This window comes from Peromyscus eremicus, chromosome 2, assembly GCF_949786415.1.
Source record: "Peromyscus eremicus chromosome 2, PerEre_H2_v1, whole genome shotgun sequence".
NCBI classification, from domain to species: domain Eukaryota; kingdom Metazoa; phylum Chordata; class Mammalia; order Rodentia; family Cricetidae; genus Peromyscus; species Peromyscus eremicus.
In genome coordinates, this window is record NC_081417.1 from 150,505,391 (window position 1) to 150,525,396 (window position 20,006).

General features: G+C 50.1%; 2 protein-coding genes across 2 annotated transcripts in view; one reads left to right on the top strand and one right to left on the bottom strand.

Annotated features, from left to right (window-relative positions):
• Nucleotides 1–5,751, bottom strand: Mrto4 (MRT4 homolog, ribosome maturation factor). The gene is made up of 8 exons (XM_059255296.1): nt 5,427–5,751; nt 3,381–3,439; nt 2,587–2,690; nt 1,967–2,048; nt 1,610–1,677; nt 1,168–1,319; nt 470–546; nt 1–362 (listed from the first exon to the last, which is right to left on the bottom strand). Exons 1-8 carry the CDS (start codon nt 5,452–5,454, stop codon nt 213–215), a joined length of 720 nt encoding a protein of 239 aa, XP_059111279.1. The 5' UTR covers nt 5,455–5,751; the 3' UTR covers nt 1–212.
• The window catches only part of Emc1 (ER membrane protein complex subunit 1), a 25,106-nt gene continuing 10,674 nt past the window's right edge, over nt 5,575–20,006 (top strand). The window contains exons 1-16 of the mRNA XM_059255295.1: nt 5,575–5,889; nt 7,165–7,289; nt 8,116–8,181; nt 8,417–8,510; nt 10,010–10,138; nt 11,497–11,623; nt 12,267–12,416; nt 12,684–12,851; nt 12,985–13,053; nt 13,575–13,637; nt 14,992–15,114; nt 16,003–16,099; nt 16,390–16,512; nt 18,091–18,290; nt 18,427–18,576; nt 19,482–19,643. Coding sequence (XP_059111278.1) covers nt 5,765–5,889; nt 7,165–7,289; nt 8,116–8,181; nt 8,417–8,510; nt 10,010–10,138; nt 11,497–11,623; nt 12,267–12,416; nt 12,684–12,851; nt 12,985–13,053; nt 13,575–13,637; nt 14,992–15,114; nt 16,003–16,099; nt 16,390–16,512; nt 18,091–18,290; nt 18,427–18,576; nt 19,482–19,643 — 1,971 coding nt within the window. The 5' untranslated portion in view covers nt 5,575–5,764. The remainder of the gene's footprint in view (nt 5,890–7,164; nt 7,290–8,115; nt 8,182–8,416; nt 8,511–10,009; nt 10,139–11,496; nt 11,624–12,266; nt 12,417–12,683; nt 12,852–12,984; nt 13,054–13,574; nt 13,638–14,991; nt 15,115–16,002; nt 16,100–16,389; nt 16,513–18,090; nt 18,291–18,426; nt 18,577–19,481; nt 19,644–20,006) is intronic.

The following is a 20,006-nucleotide window of genomic DNA, read 5'->3' on the forward strand; positions in this document are numbered from 1 at the left end:
TTCTTCCTAGGAAAAGTCTCTTGCTGTCCACAGGGAAAACCCCGTGGACAAAATTTTATTCTTTGTAGAAACAAAGTCCTGCCCCAGCACCCTCCCTTGTCTTTATCCATAGCAAAATAGAGAGCTGCTCCCTCCAGAGGGGCAACAGCAGTCCTGGTGGTCCAACAGATATGAAGAACTTGCTAGAAGGCCTTAGTCCCACATCTTAAGAGTCAGCTGTCATCCTCTTCCTCTGACTCTCCCTCAGACTCAGGTGCGCTCTCAGGCAGGTCATCATCCATCTGCTGGAACCTTCCCGAATGGGCATCCCACATATATTTGATGGTCACTTTGAATTCAGCCATCTCATACCCAAAAAGCTTCTGTAATAGGTGGAGGAAGCAGAGAGAGGAGCAGCAGCTGTGAGCCATGTCCCAGCAGAAGGTTAATGACAATGGCCTCTCCCCCCAGGTTGCATGCCCAGACTTACCAAGACACGGGCCTGCTCTGGAGTCAGCACATCGCCCTCCTTGCATACTTCATAGTCAGATAGCAGGGTCACCACACCTGTGGGAGGGCAGCCTCAAGTTACTCCCAGCAGAGGCTCACATGGCACTTGCTGCTAGCTCTCTGTGCTAGGAAGCATTTGGCCTCAGACTGTCTTTCCTGCAGCTCAGCAGCCACAGGGACAGTGGCTGCCTCCTCCATGTCCTGCAGGAGGTGAAGGCACAGCCCTGCCTTCATGGGGGAAACTGGAGAAGTATCTGGTCAGAGGGGAGAGCCTGTGGAAAGTGGTCCTGAGCTGCTTTTCATTCTGGACTTCCCATACAGTCTTCCTTCATTCTTACTCATCTTTTTCCTTTCTGAGACAGGGTTTCTCTGTTTAGTCTTGGCTGTCTTGGACATGCTATGTAGACCAGGCTGGCCTCAAACTCACAGAGATCCACCTCCCTCTGCCTCCTGAGTGCTGGGACCAAAGACTTGTGCCACCACTGCCTAGCTCCTTCCTTTCTTCATTTTCTAAAAATTACTTTATGTGTAGGGGTGTTTTGTCTACATGTTATGACCATGGTAGCATGTGAGTACCTGGTGCCCGTGGAGGCCAGATGAGGGTGCTGGGAACCAAACCCATGTCACCTGGAAGAGCAGCCACTGCCCTTAACCCTATGCCACCTCTCCAGCTCCTACCTTTCTTGAGTGCAGTGGGCAGGCCCAGCTGCCTCAGCTGTGGCTCCATGGAATGAGGGAACTGCTTCAGGGGCCCTGGATCCAGGCTCACTGTTAAAGTTGCTGTGTTCCCAGCTCGAGCAAAATCCATTTCTGTATACTTCGTGAACCACCTAAGAAAGAGAAGAGTGAGGGGAGAGTTCCCGGCTGTGCCACCATTCAGGGGAAGTCTGGCCCTCCTCTGATTGCACAGGATGTGGGACCTGTCCCTGTCCCTCTTGGCCGCGAACCTGCAGCCAGTGGGAGGACAATGCCAGAGAGAATGAGAGTACCCCGGTTACAGAACCCCAGCTTCAATAAAAGGCTTCCAGGAGCCAGCCCCAATATGATGTTAGCACGAAGACCATCCTTCCATCTTTCCCTGACCCTCAGCTTCTCTCCCTCCATCCCTCAAGACACTCACTCGTTCACCTCCTCCTTGGTGCGGTTGGTAAAGAGGAGGCCAACTTCACCTCGCAACTTCTTGCTGACCTGAAAAATGAAAGTGAACACCACTACTCCTTCACTCAGGGCCCTGTATGCACAGATCACACGTGTTATCATCTAAAACCTCTTCTGATTGGTACAACTCCTAGTAGGCAGGGCAGGAGGACATAAGGGGAACAACCCCATGGGTCTGCAGATTTGCAGGTTAAGGAGAACACCGATTTAAGCTGAGCTTGGCTCTCGGAGACCCCCAGGATTCATACAGCAAAGGGGAAGAGCAGGAGAGAGGAGGCAGCAGAGCTTGAGACTCACTCAGCCTGGGCCAGTAACGTACCTGATGCAGGTTGTCTTTGTATTCATCAGATGGGCTTCGACCCAAGGCCACCATCATCACTTTGTTTTTGCCAAAGAACATCCTGTCAAGAAAGAGGCCGCTGTGAGGCAGTGCCTAGTAGTCCAGGGAGCCAAGAGACAGCCAGCCAGAGGCTCTGTTCTCCGTACAACCCACCTACATGTCCCCAGGATTCCTGTTTTCACCTTGTCCACAGAACCTGATCTTGAGTCAGCTCACTGCAAGCGTAAAAAACTATCCATCACGTCTGGCTGTGGGGAGAGACATGTTTTGACAATCCCTAGTAGAGTTGGCCCAATGGTAGACTGATGCCAGAGCCACCTGCCCAAGCACTGCAACTCATCAGCTCCTGCAGCCTGCTTTGGGGTCAGTCTGTGGATGCACAAAATGGCATTCCAGTAAACCAGTAAGCCAGACCCTAGGGGCCACTTTTCTGAAGGAACCAATCTTGATACATCTCAGGTGACCACCAAGTCCTGTCTCCCAGCAGCTCAGGAAAAGCCCATCTTTAACACAAATGGTGCCCTCTGGCACGTGACCTGCAGACCCAAAGGGTCAGTCCTCCTGCCTGGTGCCCTGTCCACTTCCCACTGCCCGCTCACCGGCTGTGCTTCCAGGCATTCCGGATGTCCTTCAGCTTGCTGTTCCTCATGTTGGCCACAGAGAAGATGAAGAGGTACTTGTAGGTGTCCACACATTTCCGAAGCTGTGGGACAATTCATGAGACACTGGAGGTGAAGGGGCAGCATCGGTCGGACAACTCCGGCCTCATGCGGGACCAAGGTCACCCACTACAGGAGAAGGTGAGCAGGAACCCACACCTTATAGTCTTCTATAACCAGGATCTTCCTTTGTCTACTTACAGTTAATCTAGAAACATCTACCCACAATGGGAAGGCCCCTGCTAAGTCAAAACACAAAGACCTCATCATTTCGATAAACAAGGGGAGACACCTCATCCACACTGCTCTGTCCAGGTCGCTGGCTGAAGCTTCTCTGTGGTGAAGCTCCACTTCCAGGTAATTTAGGCACCAGGAGACTGGGCTTCCCTGGCCCTCAGCACAGGGCTAGCAGGTCAGCTGCAGGTGGCATGGCCACAGTCACCACACCTGGTGATTTCCAGGCTTCTGACACGAGGCGGCATTACAAACTCACTAATAAGCTTCTGCTACGATCCAGAGTGCAAAACAGCAATAGCATCCTCTGGTCCTGTGTTACAGGGATGCTTCGGGGGTGCAGTGGGGGGTTGTGGAAAACCCACTTACTGACGTGGGAGGTACACCGAGCTCCACCAGAGCTGGGAAACTCTGGGGCTGCTGGTTTTAAAGCACTGCTAACAGTCCTCCCAACCCTATCAAGCAAACACACACTAGAAACATAAAGGAGCAAGCGTTACCTCTTCTATCAGGTTCTGCTTCAGTTCCAGGCCTTTCTTAGCAGTCTTTGTTAAGGAAACTAAAACCAAGAAAAGGAGATGGTGGTAAGCGACGAATCTGGATGCTTCAAAGATTAATTCTGCTTCGTTCTTGGGAGGCTTGGTTGAACTAAGCCAGTATGAAGAAGGCAGCAATGGATCCTGTCATTTCTGGCATTCAAAGCTGGGAGAGTGCTTGCTTACCTAACTTCCTGGACCCAGAGATCCCTAAATACATCTCCTAGCACAATCCAGGGGCCCTCAGGCCCTTGGGCTGACTGCTGGATTTATCGAAGTGTGGCAGCAGGGCTCAATCCTACTGACAGAGTGCTCTCAGTGGTAACCCTAATCTCCTGGCTGAGGCAGGACCCTTTCCTGCTATAGGGCATGATGCACAGGCCATCAATGGCTAGGTCAGCTATGGGATGATAGCGACAATCCTTTTCTTTCCTTCTTTCTTTCCTTCCTTCCTTCCCTCCCTCACTTCCTTCAAGATACATTTCCTTGTTTCTGCTTCCTAAGTGCTGAAATTACTTGTATATACCAACTCATCCTGTTGGGACCACATCTTTTCTATTCTACTACACACCTGCACTTCAATTTTGCATCTGGACCCAAGAATACAAGAATGCTGGGGAGGGGAGAGGTGCACAAGAACCTCTACTGAAAAGTTACCGAGGCCCTATTTATCCCACTTCTAAAAGAGTTACTGGCATTTGCTACATCGGACCAGGGCTTCCTCTCTAAAACCAATGACTTCATAAGGACTTACCAGAACTTCAGCTACAAAGCCCTGCGTGTCTCAAGCAGGTCACAGGGCCTTTTATCTACCCTGCCTGCCACTCACAGTCCCTCTTTACAATGCACACAGTCAACAGCAACCACACTGAGCCAGCCGTTCCCCAGACTCTCCACTGCTCGGATTGTGGTCCAACTTGGCATTGTCCAGGTGGCTACTGGCCTTGCATCTTGGCCCTCATATTCTCCAGGCTATCAATGTAGCCAAAGTGGTCCTTTTAAAGTAAAGCCACATCAACGGCCAGATCCTTTCCCCTCAATCCTGTTTTGTCCACTTTACTATAGTCACATTGGTCCCTTGTCCCACAGTATGTTAACCACAGACCCCTTGCACCTTGTGAACAACCTTCTCTCAGACAGCTGAACGGGTTGCTTACTTTCCTTTCCCCAGGTTTCTGTTTGTGGTCTCACCACTGAGACCTTTCCTGACTACATCATACAAAACATTATCATATCCACCTTCTGCATACTCCACTTTTAACTGCCAGACAAACCATACTTACTTGACAGGGACATAGGATACACACATACACACACACACACACACACACACACACACACACGATTAAAGCGGTGAGCTTGATGAAGCCAGACCCTTTTTTGTTCAATTTCTTGTCTTCTAACACCCACAAAAGTGCCAGTCCACTAGCTGGATGTGGTGCCCCATTCTGGAATTTGGGGCCAAGGCAGAAGACGGAGAGTTCAAGGCTCCAGCATTAAAAAACAAAGAACTGTGGCAGGAGCCACAATCAGGTACGGTGATGCATGCCTATAAAATCCCTACATTCTGGAGAAGATGAGGTCATGGAAAGCCCTTGAGTTTGAGACCAGCCTGATCTACACAGCAAGTCTAAGTTACATTCCAAGATCCTGTCTCAAACACAACACGCGCGCGCGCGGCAGGGGATGCAGCTGGTAGTGCCTTCCTAACAGACATGTACTGTGGTCCACACCCAGCTCAGCATAAACTAAGTGCAGTGGTGCATGCCTGTAACCCCAATAATAGGGCGGTAGGATCAGCAGTTTAAGACTATCCTCGTTGGTGAGTTCGAGGATAGCCTGGGATACAAGACTGTCTCGGGAGCTGCCTGTCGGTCCGGCCCAGACTCCAGCTCTCCGCGTCACCTTCAGGTGCCAACCCGCCACCCCGGCCGGCGGATCTCCTCCGAGAGCCCTCGGCGTCTCACCCGTGTCCCCGCCGCCCCCATGATGGAAGTCCCCCAAGCCCACCTTTCTTGTCTCGCTTGGATTTGGGCATCTCGCTGAAGACACGTGCGGCGGAAGACCGGGCGGCCCTTCAGGACCCGGGCGGCGCAGGGGCTTCTGGGACTGCGCGCGGGGCTGCCCCTCGCGTGTGCCTGACCCGAACTGAGGCGGGCTGTCTCCCCGTTTGCACTCTGCTCCGTGCCTGGAAGGCCACTTCCTGGCCCAGGTTCCAGATCTCTCCAGTCCCTCCAGTCCCTCCAATCCCGGCGGCTCCCGAGCCCTGAGCGCTCCAAGTGCCTCGCGCACCGCCTCCTCTCTATAGTTCGCCGCGGGGAGGGGCTTGAGGCCCAGTGCATGCCGGGATGGCGGCGGGCGGTGCTTGGGCTTCAATCATGGCGGCAGCTGTGGCGTCCGGGTTCTGGCTGTGGGCTACGCTGCTTCTTCCTGCGGCCGCGGTCTACGAAGACCAAGTGGGCAAGTTTGACTGGTGCGTATGGGTGACGCTTCTCCAGGAAGTAGGTGTCTGCTTCCCCAGCATCTGTCTCCCTCCTATTAGCAGGAGGGAGATTGCCATGGAGCAGGACCGAGTTTATAACTTCCAGCCAGGCCTTTAAGGGAGAGGTGAATGAATGAGTGCGGCAGCCTGTGCAGAATGAAAACGTGAGCGTCCCTTCTTCAGATACGGAGAATTTGAAGACGTCGACCCAAGACCATTAAATTAATTACCCAGGGAACTCTTTTGAGCCGACCCGTATATGACTGTGCAGGTTGCACTGCAGTGGAGCCAGCCAGCCCTGCCATCCAGGCATGCTTTAGGGTTTTGGTCAGAGGTCACAGATTTCCTCCTTTCCTGCCATATCCGATTCTGGGGCTGTCAGGGTTGTGATCTCCTGGGTGTCAGAGGTCACTAGCCCTCAGTGAAATTTCATCCTCCTGGAAACTAGCTGTTGTCTCTTAGCCCTCCTGCCTTAGAGGTTCTAAAGTGCGTTCTTTTTACCCTCTGAGGGACGCCCTGGGCACAGTGTCCTCTCCAAACTTATCAGCCAGACATTCATTCACTCACCTCTTCCTTCCGGCCATGCTTGCTTCAGTTTGAAGGAATATTTATTTGGCTGCTTAACTGTTGCATGCGCCTGGGGAAATTGACATACAGCCGAACAATAGTATTTTTAAAAGGTCTTCATTTTGGGCCCTGGACTTTCTGGACTTTGGTTTCCTCATCTGTAAAATGAAGGCAATAACATTTGCCTTACAGTGTGTAGGGTTGTTTGGTGGCTACACGCAGAATAAAGTCACATGAAAATACACATAGAAATGACTGAGTCTAAACTTGACTCTACTACCAATTTAGCTCGTTTAAAACAAACTAAACAACACAGTGGTCCAAATGAAAGATGCAGTCTAAATGCCATTTTGCTTCGTGTGCTCCAAGGTAGCAGTATTTCTCATTACAGCATATGTACCTGGAAGTCTATTTGGTGCAGCTAGAAGTTAATTAGGCTGAGGACTCTTTGGGATGTTGCTTGAGTAATAGGTGTTACACTCAGCTGGAAGACTGTTACTATCTCTCATCTATTTGATGGTAATTATTTCCTATTGCCTTTGCTTCTGAGTGCATTGCACAGAAATCTTGGGTATGGTCAGAGCTCTTCATTTGCACAATTTCTTGTATGTGATGAGGGAGATGTGCTAGTGTGAGCCCAGCAATTTTTCTCTTTGTGGTGATGACTTTGCCCTGATGTTCCCCTGCACCCTTCCTCAGGAGACAGCAGTATGTTGGGAAGCTCAAGTTTGCCTCCTTGGAATTTTCCCCTGGATCCAAGAAGTTGGTTGTGGCCACAGAGAAGAATGTGATTGCTGCATTAAATTCTCGTACTGGAGAGATCTGTGAGTGAGCTGTGGAGACTGGAGGGAAGCTGACTGAAGTCAGTCTAACTAACCTAGGGCTTACCATCTTCCTTTCTTCCATGTTTCCTTCCTTCCTTCCTTCCTTCCTTTCTTTCTTTCTTTCCTTTTCTTTTTTTTCTTCTCTAGTCTTACCATCTTTCAAGATGTATGTTTGTGTCACTGGCCTTTGTAATGTCCTCAATCCTAAAGGTCCTTAGTAAGATAACACTGCAAAAGCTACATTCTATCCTGTTTCGCAGTAAAGGCTTGGATGACTACCATTCAGTTATCCCTGCTGCTGGGATTGTTTGTAGGAATTTAGATTGTGAAAAGAGAATTCATAAACTCTTCTTATGAATTGGGTAGATTTTGTTAATTTTTTTTTGTTTTAATTTTTATTTTATGTGTATTGGTATTTGACCTGCATGTATGTCTGTGTGAGGGTGTTGGATCTTCTGGAACTGGGGTTACAGACAGTTGTGAATGCCATGTGGGTGTTGGGAATTGAACCAGGTCTTCTGGAAGAGCAGCCAATTCTCTTAACCGCTGAGCCATCTCCAACCAGATTTTATCTTATTGTTGTTCCTTTATATGTTTCATGGGGTGGTAGTGGACCAGAGGGGCAGAGAGCCCAGATGGGAAAAGCAATACCTCTTGAGCCTCTCCTCCCTCACTCTCCAGTGAGTGGTCTAGGTCATAGCACTCAGTAGTATCCCTGCTTCCTAATTAAAGTTAGGTAATGCTATGCAAATGAAGATCTCAGTCCCTTCCTAGTCTGGTTGGGTCACAGTCACTCACAGCAATGCCTCACTCTCTTATCTCTCAGTGTGGCGCCATGTTGACAAGGGCACAGCAGAAGGTGCTGTGGATGCCATGTTGGTCCATGGACAAGGTAAGCAGAGGTCCCCCCAGTCTCCATTGTGGGGTCAGCGCCATCTCCCATTGCTTGATTCTTTGCTTTGTTTAGGGTCTGATGGGGAAAGGAGAAGGGGGCTTCTACAGGGAAGGGCAGGTATCTGCTTCATACCTGTTTGCATCCATGAGCTGGGGGGGGGGGTCATGGCTTGTGGCTCTTACGAGACAACAGAGGAAGTGTGGGAAATGACAGCGGTCTTTGTCCTTTCCAGATGCAATCACTGTATCCAATGGAGGGCGAATCATGCGTTCTTGGGAGACTAACATTGGGGGCCTGAACTGGGAGATCACTCTGGACAGTGGCAGGTAGGCCAGAAGTGTGCTTCATCGTGGCTGAGTGAAGAGATCTGCATAGACAACAACTCTGGGCCTTTGGGCTTTTTTCCCCCCCCTTTCTCAGAGACCACTGAAGAGGTATAGCACATCAGATACCTATTGTTTTTGAAAATTTCCCCCCACACACACACATTGGATTATCAGATGGTTGTCAGCCACCATGTGGGTGCTAGGAATTGAATTCAGGTACTCTGCAAGAGTAGCCAGTGCTCTTAATCACTGAACCTTCTCTCTAGCCCCAGATGCCCCTTCCCGCCTTCTTTTGAGACAGGATCTCTACATAGCCCTGGCTGTCCTGGAAATTCTTAGACCAGGCTGGCATTGAACTCTGGAGAATCCTCTCCCTTTACCTCCCGAGTGCTAGGATTTGTGTGCCACCACATCTGGCTTAGATGCCCATTCTTGATTTACTTGTTATAGCACATATGTTTTTATTTACTGAGATTTCTATGTTATTTACAAATGGGATTAGCTATGAATTGGATGGATTTTGTTAATTGAGCACCTATTAGATGAACAGTTCTGTACTAGATACAATGTTTATTCTGTTCTTGAACACTGTCCCAGTCTTACCATAATAGCTGTGTTCTAGGTAGAAGAACATAATACAAAGCTTTCCATGTTTCTTATGTTTGTTTGCTTTGAGACAGGTTTCATGTAGCCCAAGCTGCCCTCAAAATAGCTATGCTGATGAGGCTGACTTTGGTGTGTGTGTGTGAATGTGTGTGTGTGTCTGTCGGTCTGTCTCTCTGTCTGGGTGATGTGTAGGGAGGGTGTGCATGCCGTAATGCACATGCAGAGGTTAGTGAATAACTTCATGGAGTCATTTCTCTCTTTCTACCTTTGAGTGGGTCCTGGGGATTGAACTTGTGTTGTCAGCCTTGCTTATCAAGTTCCTTTACCTGCCAAGCCATCTTGACAGTCCTGGCCTTGACCTTCTGACACTCCTGCCTCTACCTTGTAAAGGCTGGGATTGCAGAGCTGTTTCGCCGTGCTTGAAATTCCATACTTTAGTTCTCTGTTATTGAACAGCTTGGACCACTGCCTTATCTTTGCTGAGATTAATCTATGTGCTTGTTGGCTTTAGCTTACACATGGGACGATAGCAGTTCACTGGTTACTAGCACTTGGTAGATCCCAGGTGATGAGAACACTGTCCATGTGAGACAGCCATGACATCAAGTTCTTGCCCAGTTGTGGACATGGTCATAAGCCTAACAGTGATAGCATTTCCTGAGTCCTGTGAAATCCCAGGGAAAGAGAGAGGTAACTCAAAGAAGATTTGGGGGCATGAGGGCAGTGTGCCTGAATGGTTCTTAGGCAAGGCAGATTCTCAAATTGGTAGAGGCAAGATTAGACAGAACAAGCACTGGCATCCAGGTGTGTTTGTTTTCTGACCCAGCAAGCAGCAGCGGCAGTAGTGGGGCCAGCCACTCTAGCTGAAGGCCCTCACTCATACCTGTGCTTAGTTTCCAGGCACTTGGGCTGGTGGGCCTGCAAGAGTCAGTGAGGTACATTGCAGTTCTGAAGAAGACAACTCTCACCCTCCATCACCTCTCCAGTGGGCACCTGAAGTGGGTGGAACATCTCCCAGAAAGGTAAGGCAGTCTCCTCCCAAGTGATGACTATCTTGTCGTGATCCCTACAACACTCACACTCTCCATCTCCTTGAGGGTGCTTGGTCAGGTGCCCTCCTGTTGTCATCACATGGGAGTGTATACTCTTGCATGTGGGCCTGAGTGGAAAGGCTGTGGCTACATACTTGGGGTGTACTTGGTAGGGCAGAGAAAATTCAAACTGGGGCACTAGAGCTGCCACATAGGGGGCCGCTTCTGCTCACGCACACAGTGCTCTGGGCCTTTCAACTGCTGCTTCACACTATTCTGATTCTTCATGATAAGAGTCAGAATGACAGGGAGGGGCTGAGGGAGGCTCGAAGTGATTTCCAGAGGTCTTGGGGGTTGGAAGTGTGAAAGCTAGGAAGGAACAGGGTGGCTAGAGGGTCAGGCAAGAGTTGGCTTCAGCCACTTGCAACTATTTCCAAGAAGTTTAGGGCAGGGATCAAAAGTTAAATTGCTGAAGTTAAGGTGGCGACATGGACCAGACCAGTGGTAGAGAGCCTACCTGGCACGCACAAGGTCTTGCATTTGATTCTTAGCCTTGCTGAAAAAAGAGCCACGTTGCTAGCTGAGCATGGTGGTGCAAGAAAAACAAACAAACAAACAAACAAACAAACAAAAACGCCAAAGAGTCAGTAGCCTAGAGGACCAAGAACAGAACCCCCCTGAGTCTGGCCTACCTGATGGGGCCTACAGGGGAACCGCAGGGGAACCAGGTGGCCTTCCTCCAAAACCTTAGTCAGACAACTGGTGTGCTGCCCCACATACATGTAGGCATGCCACATCTGTCACTTAGGAAAAGCTGGCAGTCTGGTCAGTGTATGTGATATCAGTTTGAAATGTTGATGAGCAATTCAAACTAAGGACAGAAGCAAGGCTAGGGATGGAGCCGAATAGTAGAGCACTTGCCTGGCGTTCGTGAGGCCCTGGCTTTGACCCTAGCACTGCAAACAGCAGCAGCAAAGAACCTAGAAACAAAGGCTGTGTGTGTGTGAGCCAAACAAACTACCTGGGGGTTTTGTGGCGTCTCACTAGGAAATGGCAACTTGGTTTTGGAAGCCCCTGGGAAAGCTCAAGTCTAAGGGCTAAGTTGATGGTCCTGTCCTCTCTTTCCTTTCTTTTTCTTTTCTTTTTTTTTTTTCTTTTCTTTTTTTTTTTTTTTTTTTTTTTTTTTTTTCGAGACAGGGTTTCTCTGTGTAGCTTTGGAGCCTGTCCTGGAACTCGCTCTGTAGCCCAGGCTGGCCTCGAACTCACAGAGATCCGCCTGCCTCTGCGTCCCAAGTGCTGGGATTAAAGGCGTGCGCCACCACCGCCCGGCTCTCTCTTTCCTTTCTTAGTGACAGCATCCATTACCAGATGGTGTATTCCTACGGCTCCGGGATGGTGTGGGCCCTTGGCATTGTTCCCTTCAGCCATGTGAACATTGTCAAGTTTAACGTGGAGGATGGAGAGATTGTTCAACAGGTACAGAGGGCAGCTGGCTCCTGGTGGGAGGGAAGGAGTTGGTAGAGACCTTCTTTGCATGGGGGTCCAAGGAACTTGGCAGGGCAGCTGCAAAAGCTGCTTGTGTTCCTGATGCTCGTCTGTTGCTGCTGGCATGTCCTCAGCATGTGTTTAAAGCACTCTGTTAATACATGGTGTTCTTCAGGGCTGGCTGAGAAGCTACTCAGATCTAGGCACTGTCTCTAAGTTCTTCTAAGGTGAATATGAAATGATTACAGGAAGCCACATCTGACGCCCCTCTGAGCCATCAGGCATTTACTGGTATTTCTCCGTGACCAAAAAGAAACCCCTGAGTGCTTCTGGTTTGGAGTTTGATGGAGGACAGGAAGAGCCTCTTAGGAACCAGCCTTTTTTTTTGAGACATGGTCCTATGTAGCCCTAGCTGTCTTGGAACTCACTTTGTAGACCAGGCTGGCTTCCAACTCACAGAGATCCACCTGCTTCTGCCTCCCAAGTGCTGAGATTAAAGGCGTGCACCACCACCGCCCGGCCAGCCATGCATTTTGAGCTTGGGATCCTCTGTGGGATTCCAGCAGCAATTCTGTTTATTTGCTGAGAGGGACCTTAATGATCTTCATGAGTCTGTTGTGAAATGTCTCCACAGGTCAGGGTTTGGACTCCATGGCTGCAGCATCTCACTGGGGCCTGTGGTGTGGTTGACGAGGCTGTCCTGGTGTGCCCTGACTCCAGCTCACATTCCCTCCACACTTTGGCCCTGGAGACAGAGTGGGAACTGCAGCAGATCCCCCTGCAGGTGCGAGGTGCTCTCCTGGTCCGAGATGTCACCTTGGGGAGGAGGGAGCTGGCATGATTGCCTATGATGTTGCTGCTGCTTTCCTGAGCTGTGACAGCCGTGGGGAGAGGTTAGGCCTCTGGCTGAGCTGTTGTCGGGGTACAAACCATGGTCTTTGGAGCTGTCTACCCTGGTTTAGTACTGCTCTCTGGCAAAGCATGGCAGAGGGTCCTGGTCTGATGGCTTGGGAGGGGGCAAGCATCTCACCTTTCTTCTTGCCGCCCCCAGTCTCCTGACTTAGAGTTTGGAAGTGGATTCCAGCCCCGAGTGCTACCCATGCAGCCCAGCCCAGTGGCTCCTTCTCGGGCCCAGTTCTTCCTACAGTTGTCCCCAGGCCACTACGCTCTGCTGCACTATGACCACGGTGCCGTGACTCTGCTCAAAAACTTCCCCCAGGTAACTGCAGGCAGTGTGCTTGCCAGGACCAGAAGGTCTTCCAGGACAAAGCTGGGAGGAGGCAGGACTTTGAATTGGGACACATTGACTTAAATCCCATTGTCTGGGAGCTGATACCTGACATTCCTTACAGGCCACTCTCGTGAGCTTTGCCACCACCGGAGAGAAGACAGTGGCTGCAGTCATGACCTGTCGAACTGAAGTGAGTACCGTGCATGACAGCTAGCACCTGGGACTTCTTCATCTCTGCTGGGAACCCTTACAGTCAGAAGTCGGGGTACACCCACCTGTTTACAGGGTTGGGAGGCTGCAGAGAGATGAGTTCTCTTTCCATACAGTCTCTTCCTCAGTAGGATTGGGATCCAGTGTGGCCACCCTACTCTCCATGCAGACTGTTAAGGGCTGCTGGGCTTGTGGGGGTGGGGCACGAGAGATAAGCTTTGCCTTCTGGACTGGGAAAAATGGCTCAGTGGTTAAGGGCACTGGCTGCTCTTCCAGAGGTCTTTAGTTCAATTCCCAGCAACCACGTGGTGGCTCACAACCATCTGTAATTATATCTGGTGCCCTCTTCTGGCATGCAGGCAGAACACTGTATACAACTGTATACATAATTAATAAACCTTAAAAAAAAAAAAAAAAGGCTTTGCCTTCTGCCTGTGCGGAGGAGACAGAAGCATCTGGGAGTAACCCTTGGTTGAGTGTCCTCACGTCTCTTTTCTCTAGCAAAAACCTGGCAGTGCTGGGGATGGGAATATGGCCAGCTTCCCTGAGACATCGAAGGCACAGGTAGGGTATGGCATTGGGCGGGCAGGGTGTGTTCCTGGGTGGAGTGGCAGACCTGGGGACCCAGGAGACCACCCAAGGAAGCCAAGATCAACTGAGGCTAGCAGGTCCCCTTGAGTTCCCAGCTTCAGGAAGGGTCCAAGTACTGTCAGTTAAGTGGCATGTTTTGTCCTTTCTCATGGCAAGATGAGGAGGCAGACTCCTGGGATCTGTCCTCCTCATTTCCTTCTCTGAGCCTCGGCTTCCCCATTCCTCTGGGGTCTCCACAGCTGGCAGAGCCAGGTGGCGTTCTGTAGTGCACTTGGTGGCACTAAAGACCCTGACAGGAGGCACAGGTCTTGGTTGTGGCCTCATGTCTGGAGCTTTTCCCTTCTTTCCTCATCCACAGTCAACGCCAAGCTGGGAACTCTCTGCCTCCCTGTACATGGGTGTTGTACACACTGGCTCCCTTCTGAGATGTACACGGTCATTGTACACACTGGCTCCCTTCTGAGATGTACACGGTCATTGTACACAATGGCTCCCTTCCGAGATGTACACGGTCGTTGTACACACTGGCTCCCTTCCGAGATGTATGTGGTCGTTGTACACACTGGCTTCCTTCCGAGATGTACACGGTCATTGTACACACTGGCTCCCTTCCGAGATGTATGTGGTCGTTGTACACACTCTTCCTTCCGAGATGTACACAGTCATTGTACACACTGGCTCCCTTCTGAGATGTATGTGGTCGTTGTACATACTGACTCCCTTCCGAGATGTATGTGGTCGTTGTACACACTCTTCCTTCCGAGATGTACACGGTCATTGTACACACTGGCTCCCTTCTGAGATGTACATGGTTGTTGTACACACTGGCTCCCTTCCGAGATGTATGTGGTTGTTGTACACACATCATAGTTATACACAGCTGACTTTTTTTTTTTTGGTTTTTCGACACAGGGTTTCTTTGCGTAACAATCCTGGCTATCCTGGATCTTGCTCCAATGACTTTCTTCTCATTTTCTATTTTGTCTTTTGAGATAGTGTTTCTCTGTGTAGCCCTGGTTATGCTGGAACTTACTTTGCAGATCAGGTTAACCCTGAACTCAGAGATCCATCCGCCTGACTCTTGTCTCCAGTGTTGTGATTAAATCTGTGTGCTGCCACACGCGGCTTCAGGCTCCCTTCTGGAGTGCACACTGTAGCTGTAATGTCATTTATTCAGTCAGAAACCTTGTTTCTGCCGTGGGATTTGGCTCTTTACTTTCTTATGCACATTTCCCTTCCGGCCTAGTCCCTTCTCTAGGGGATTAGCATTGTCCTTAGACACACTATAGGGGAGTTTATTGTTGACCTGTGCTGTGTATACCTCTAGGACTCTCTGGCTTGCTTCAACCAAACCTACACCATTAACCTCTACTTAGTGGAGACAGGTCGGCGGCTGCTAGACACTGCAATTTCCTTCAGCCTGGAGCAGAAGGGCACTCGTCCTGAGCGGGTAAGTGACAGACAACCTTGGCCTTCTCACCCTGTTCTGTGGGCTTCGTCTCCTTGGGGCTGGGCCATAGCTGTGGCCCTGGATTAGGGCTTTCAGAACAAGACTCCTAGTTCCTCCAGAGCCACTGCCTGGTTATAAATTACAGCAAAGCGGCTGTCGCTGCCGCTGCTGCCGCTGTTGAGATTTATTTGTCATTATGTGCATGAGTGTTTTGCTTGCATGTATGTGTGTGCACCACATGAGTGCATGGGACATTTGATCCCCTGGTACTGGAGTTACAGATAGTTGTGAGCTTCCATGTGGGTGCTGGGAATTGAACCTGGGCCTTCTGAAAGAGCAGCAAGTTCTCTGACTCTCCAGCCTACTGCTGCTGTTCTGCCCGGCTGTTGGTGTGCACGAGGCCCTTTTTGTGTATGCAGTAATCCAGAGGCCATCTTGGCAGTCTTGTGGATTGGTCTTTACTGACGTGGTTTGTGAATGGTGGCCCAGGGCATTTTGAGTCATGGAGCTAGCAAGACATGTTGCTGGGGTTCAGACTCCAGTATGTACTTGTCTTACCCAGTGTTCTTCTGGGGATATTGAGTTGTGTCCCTCAGCTTCTGGGCTGGTTCTGGCCTGGCCTCCTGCTCACCTTGTGGGGTGCAACAGAGGCATGAAGGGATGACAGTCCCATCAAGTACTGCCCTTTGTGGACAGATTAGAGAGAGCCTCAGCTCATTGCTCTGTTGACTCCAAAGAATGTGTGCTTTCTTGCTGGTGTCCAGATGATCGCTGTATTGTCTAGACATCACATCATGCCATGACCTGGACCTCAGCTGACTCCCAACCCTTTGAACTTTGGGGTCCCATGCCTTGGAGCCATTTGGCTTCTTACTGTTGGGCTTATAGCTGTACATCCAGGTGTTCTTGAAGAAAGATGACTCGGTGGGCTACCGGGCCTTGGTGCAGACACAGGACCATCTGCAGCTGTTCCTGCAGCAGCTAGGTGAGTGCCCCATACAGCCATTTGTGTGTCTGCCTGCTCTGAATTCCAGTCATGTGTGGGAGAGGTGTGTGGAGGTGGGGGGCGGGGGGCAGGTTGTGCACAGGTTTGGTGTACCCTGAGAAGTTTTTCAGTTCCTAGGGGCATGAAATGAGATATAGAATCTTCCTCAGTTGACTTTTGACCCCAGCCTCCTGAGATCTTTTACATAAGACTGGAACTCTGTGCCCCCTCTAAAAGTCTTCTCAGGACTTGGGAGCCAGGCTGAGCTTTTGCAAACTGGTTTCCCATAGCTGGGAAGGTGGTGTTGTGGAGCCGAGAGGAGTCCCTGGCTGAAGTGGTGTGCCTGGAGATGGTGGACCTCCCCCTGACTGGGGCACAGGCTGAACTGGAAGGAGAATTTGGCAAGAAGGCAGGTATGAACCCAGGGCTGCTCCAGGGAGGGTTAGGTGGGTTTATGGACTTCACTGTACCCCTGGTTTCTGATTCAGCCTGATGTTTTGAAGGAGTCCCATGGCTAGTTTTCAGTGCATCAGTGGTTTATGCAGCTACAGTTTCACTGAGTCCCTCTAGTGAGTGATCCTGAGACAAAAATGTCTTCACTTTATAGTTAGTTGTGAATGCCTTTGGCCAGGACCTAAAAATTGTCAGGCTCCATGTCAGACACTTCCACCCATTGTCTCAAATGCAACAGCCACATGTGCCTAGAGAGACCTGACTGGACATAGCCCTGTGTTCTCTGAGTCAGCAATGGCTCCACTGATGGCCTTCTGATAAACTTGATTCATTCATTCCTCTTCAGTCCAGGTCAGTGTCGTCGTCGTCCCCCCCAATCTATTCAGCCAGCTATCCAGTAGGCAGCTGTTGAGGGCTTCTGGGTGAGGTAGGCTGCTAGATGTTGTACGTTTTCTTAAGCTGAAAATTAATTTGACTTTACTATCTATTTCTGCTGCTGGACCCAGCGATTCAAGGTAAATCCTCTTGCTGCCTGTTGCGCCTTGCTTGCCCACATAGCTAGCCTGTGGTTCATTGTTTTTTTGACTTGCATCAGTGAGACACACACCGTGTATGTGTGGACTGCTCTGCCTGTGACTTGCTTCTCTGCCTCTCTTTGAGTTGAGGTTGGTAGAAAAGAGATGAGCAAAGAAAATACTCACAGAGACCCGCCTGTTTCTGTCTCCTGAGTGCTGGGATTTAAAGGCGTGTGCCATCATTGCCTGGCTAAAGATAATACTCTCAAGGATCACTGCCCACGCACCAGGTGCCATACACAATCCCGAGTGGATGTCATAGGATCTGTTCTTTGTAACAAGCCTCTGAGTTGCGTGCCATTTAATAGATGACGGACCAAAGGCACAAAGGTTAAGCACATTTTTCAGGGTCACACAGCAGTAGGGGTTAGAGCCTGGATTTCATTTTGAGCCTGTCAGACTCCCAAGACCCTCCTCCTTACCATGGTATCATGTACCTGTCACATCTCTGTTGGAGGACACTTTCAGGGAGAGCCTCATCAATGGAGTTGGGGCAAGGGGGAATGATGGCCTTAGGAATAGGTGCAGGAAGGGATGCTGGGAGCAGGTTAACAAAGTAGAATGAAGCTGTGGGAGATGGAAGCACCATTCATGCATACACCTGCTCCCACTGCACCTGAGACCCACACTTCTTTGGCTTTGCTGTGGCACCAAGATGCCTTTCCCTGGTCTTCCCAGCATGGCTACATCCTGCATGGCTGATTCCTTACCTCTTGGTCTCCTATTACAAGATTCTAGGCAGGTGAAGTCCTAAGGCCAGGTAAGGAGGTTTTGGAAGCTTGTGCATGGCTGTACCAGAGTGTGGGACCACTGGCATCGTACACAGACTGCCCCTTGAACTTGTGGCCTGGAGTGTGAATTACTGGAAGGTTCTACAGGAGAGGCAGAGGTCCCTCCTGGGAAAGCTAGGACTTGCTGGACTCCTAGTCTGATGGGAATGCCTTCCCTCTTCCCCAACACCAGACGGTTTGCTGGGCATGTTCCTGAAACGTCTGTCATCTCAGCTCATCCTGCTCCAAGCCTGGACTTCCCACCTCTGGAAAATGTTCTACGATGCTCGGAAGCCCCGAAGCCAGATTAAGAATGAGATCAACATCGACACATTGGCCAGAGATGAGTTCAACTTGCAGAAGATGATGGTGATGGTAACAGCCTCAGGCAAGGTGAGCATGTGAGCCCTAGAAAGCAAACGTCAGGTGCAGGCACAGGCAGCAGACTTGCTTTGTTCCAGTTTGCAAGGATTGATTCAATTCTTCCGTTTCTTTCTAGTTGTGAGTCAAGTATTTGTTTATCTTCCAGCTCTTTGGCATTGAGAGCAGCTCTGGCACCATCCTGTGGAAACAGTATCTGCCCAATGTTAAGCCAGACTCCTCCTTTAAGCTGATGGTCCAGAGGACTACTGCTCACTTTCCCCACCCGCCTCAGTGCACGCTGCTGGTGAAGGACAAGGTGAGGCCAGGGATGCTGACTGGAGCCACCATGTGTTGCCTTGGGCATTCTACGAGAAGCTCTTGGGTTGGAGGTCTTCTTCCTGCCATTTTCTGGGTGGAGGAACCATCCAGCTCTGATGTGGAACTGGCTGGGAGCCCAGTCCTCCTCCTTCAGCTGGTGCTTTCTCTTCGCAGCAAGGCTGTCCCTGAGAGCTAAGTGGCTGTTTCCTCTCTATGAGAGCAAACGGGGCACAAAGCTGTTGTGATTTCTGCCTCTAGAATTTGAATGGATTTGCATGGATTCATTCTAACTGTATTGTGAGCTCGGGTTTGGTAGATCCTTTTTTGAATCCAGCAATCATGAGATTGCTGAATTATGTTTGACTTGTTTTTTGGGGGAGAGGGTCTCACTGTGTAGCTCTGGCTGGCCTGAAACTAGCTATATAGACCAAGCTGGCCTGGAACTTGCAGAGATCTGAAGGTGTTAGTATTAAAGATGGCCTGGTTTTGACTTTGATTTGATCTTTATCATGCCCAGTTCTTTTTTTTTTTTTTTTTTTAAAGATTTATTTATTATGTACACAGAAGAGGGTGTCAGAACTCATTACAGATGGTTGTGAGCCACCATGTGGGTGCTGGGAATTGAACTCAGGACCTCTGGAAGAGCAGTCGGTGCTCTTAACCGCTGAGCCACCTCTCCAGCCCCATATCATGCCCAGTTCTTAGCTAGAGTTGGAGCCAGAATCAGTCCAGGCCTTTCCCTTTTCACATCAGCCTAGGGGACCAGTCATCTTCAGTCAAGAGTTTACTTTCCACTAAGATGGCAGGAAGCAGGGAGTTCCTCGTGGTCCTCAGCATCCCACGCTCACCTGTAGGATGTTGCTCCTTCTGTGTTGGAATCTGACTGTTTTCTGCCCATTGTAGGAAACAGGAATGAGCTCTCTGTTTGTCTTCAACCCCATTTTTGGCAAGTGGAGCCAAGTGGCTCCCCCAGTGCTGAAGCGCCCCATCTTGCAGTCCTTGCTTCTCCCAGTCATGGATCAAGACTATGCCAAGGTGCTGCTGTTGGTGGATGATGAATACAAGGTGCTTTGTCTTGGGGGGATGAGGTCTTCTGTGTGGAGCTGGGTATGGGGTGGGTGTCAGACATGCACTGGGACAGAGGTGGCCCACACACCACACACCACATGTCTGTCGTCAGGCCACCCTCAGCAACATGACTGCCCTGGTGAGCACCTAGGTTTATAAGGAGCACACCACTACACCTGGCCAGTCTTTTTTTCTTTTTTTATTAGTTGAATTATGTGTTTGTATGTGCACATACAAAAGTGCAGGTATCAGTAGAGGCCGGAAGCATCAAATCCCCCTGGAGCTGGAGTTATAGGTGGTTGTAAGTCGGAGAATTTAACCCATGGCCTCGGAAGAACAGTCCATGCTCTTAACCACTGA

What these genes read in the sequence shown, in the direction of transcription:
- Mrto4 (XM_059255296.1), bottom strand. Translation starts at nt 5,454, where the DNA reads ATGCCCAAATCCAAGCGAGACAAGAAAG. An exon ending in ATCCAAGCGAGACAAGAAAG is followed by an intron (nt 3,440 to 5,426) that starts GTGGGCTTGGGG and finishes TCTTGGTTTTAG; the next exon opens with TTTCCTTAACAAAGACTGCT. An exon ending in CAGAGCAGGCCCGTGTCTTG is followed by an intron (nt 363 to 469) that starts GTAAGTCTGGGC and finishes CACCTATTACAG; the next exon opens with AAGCTTTTTGGGTATGAGAT.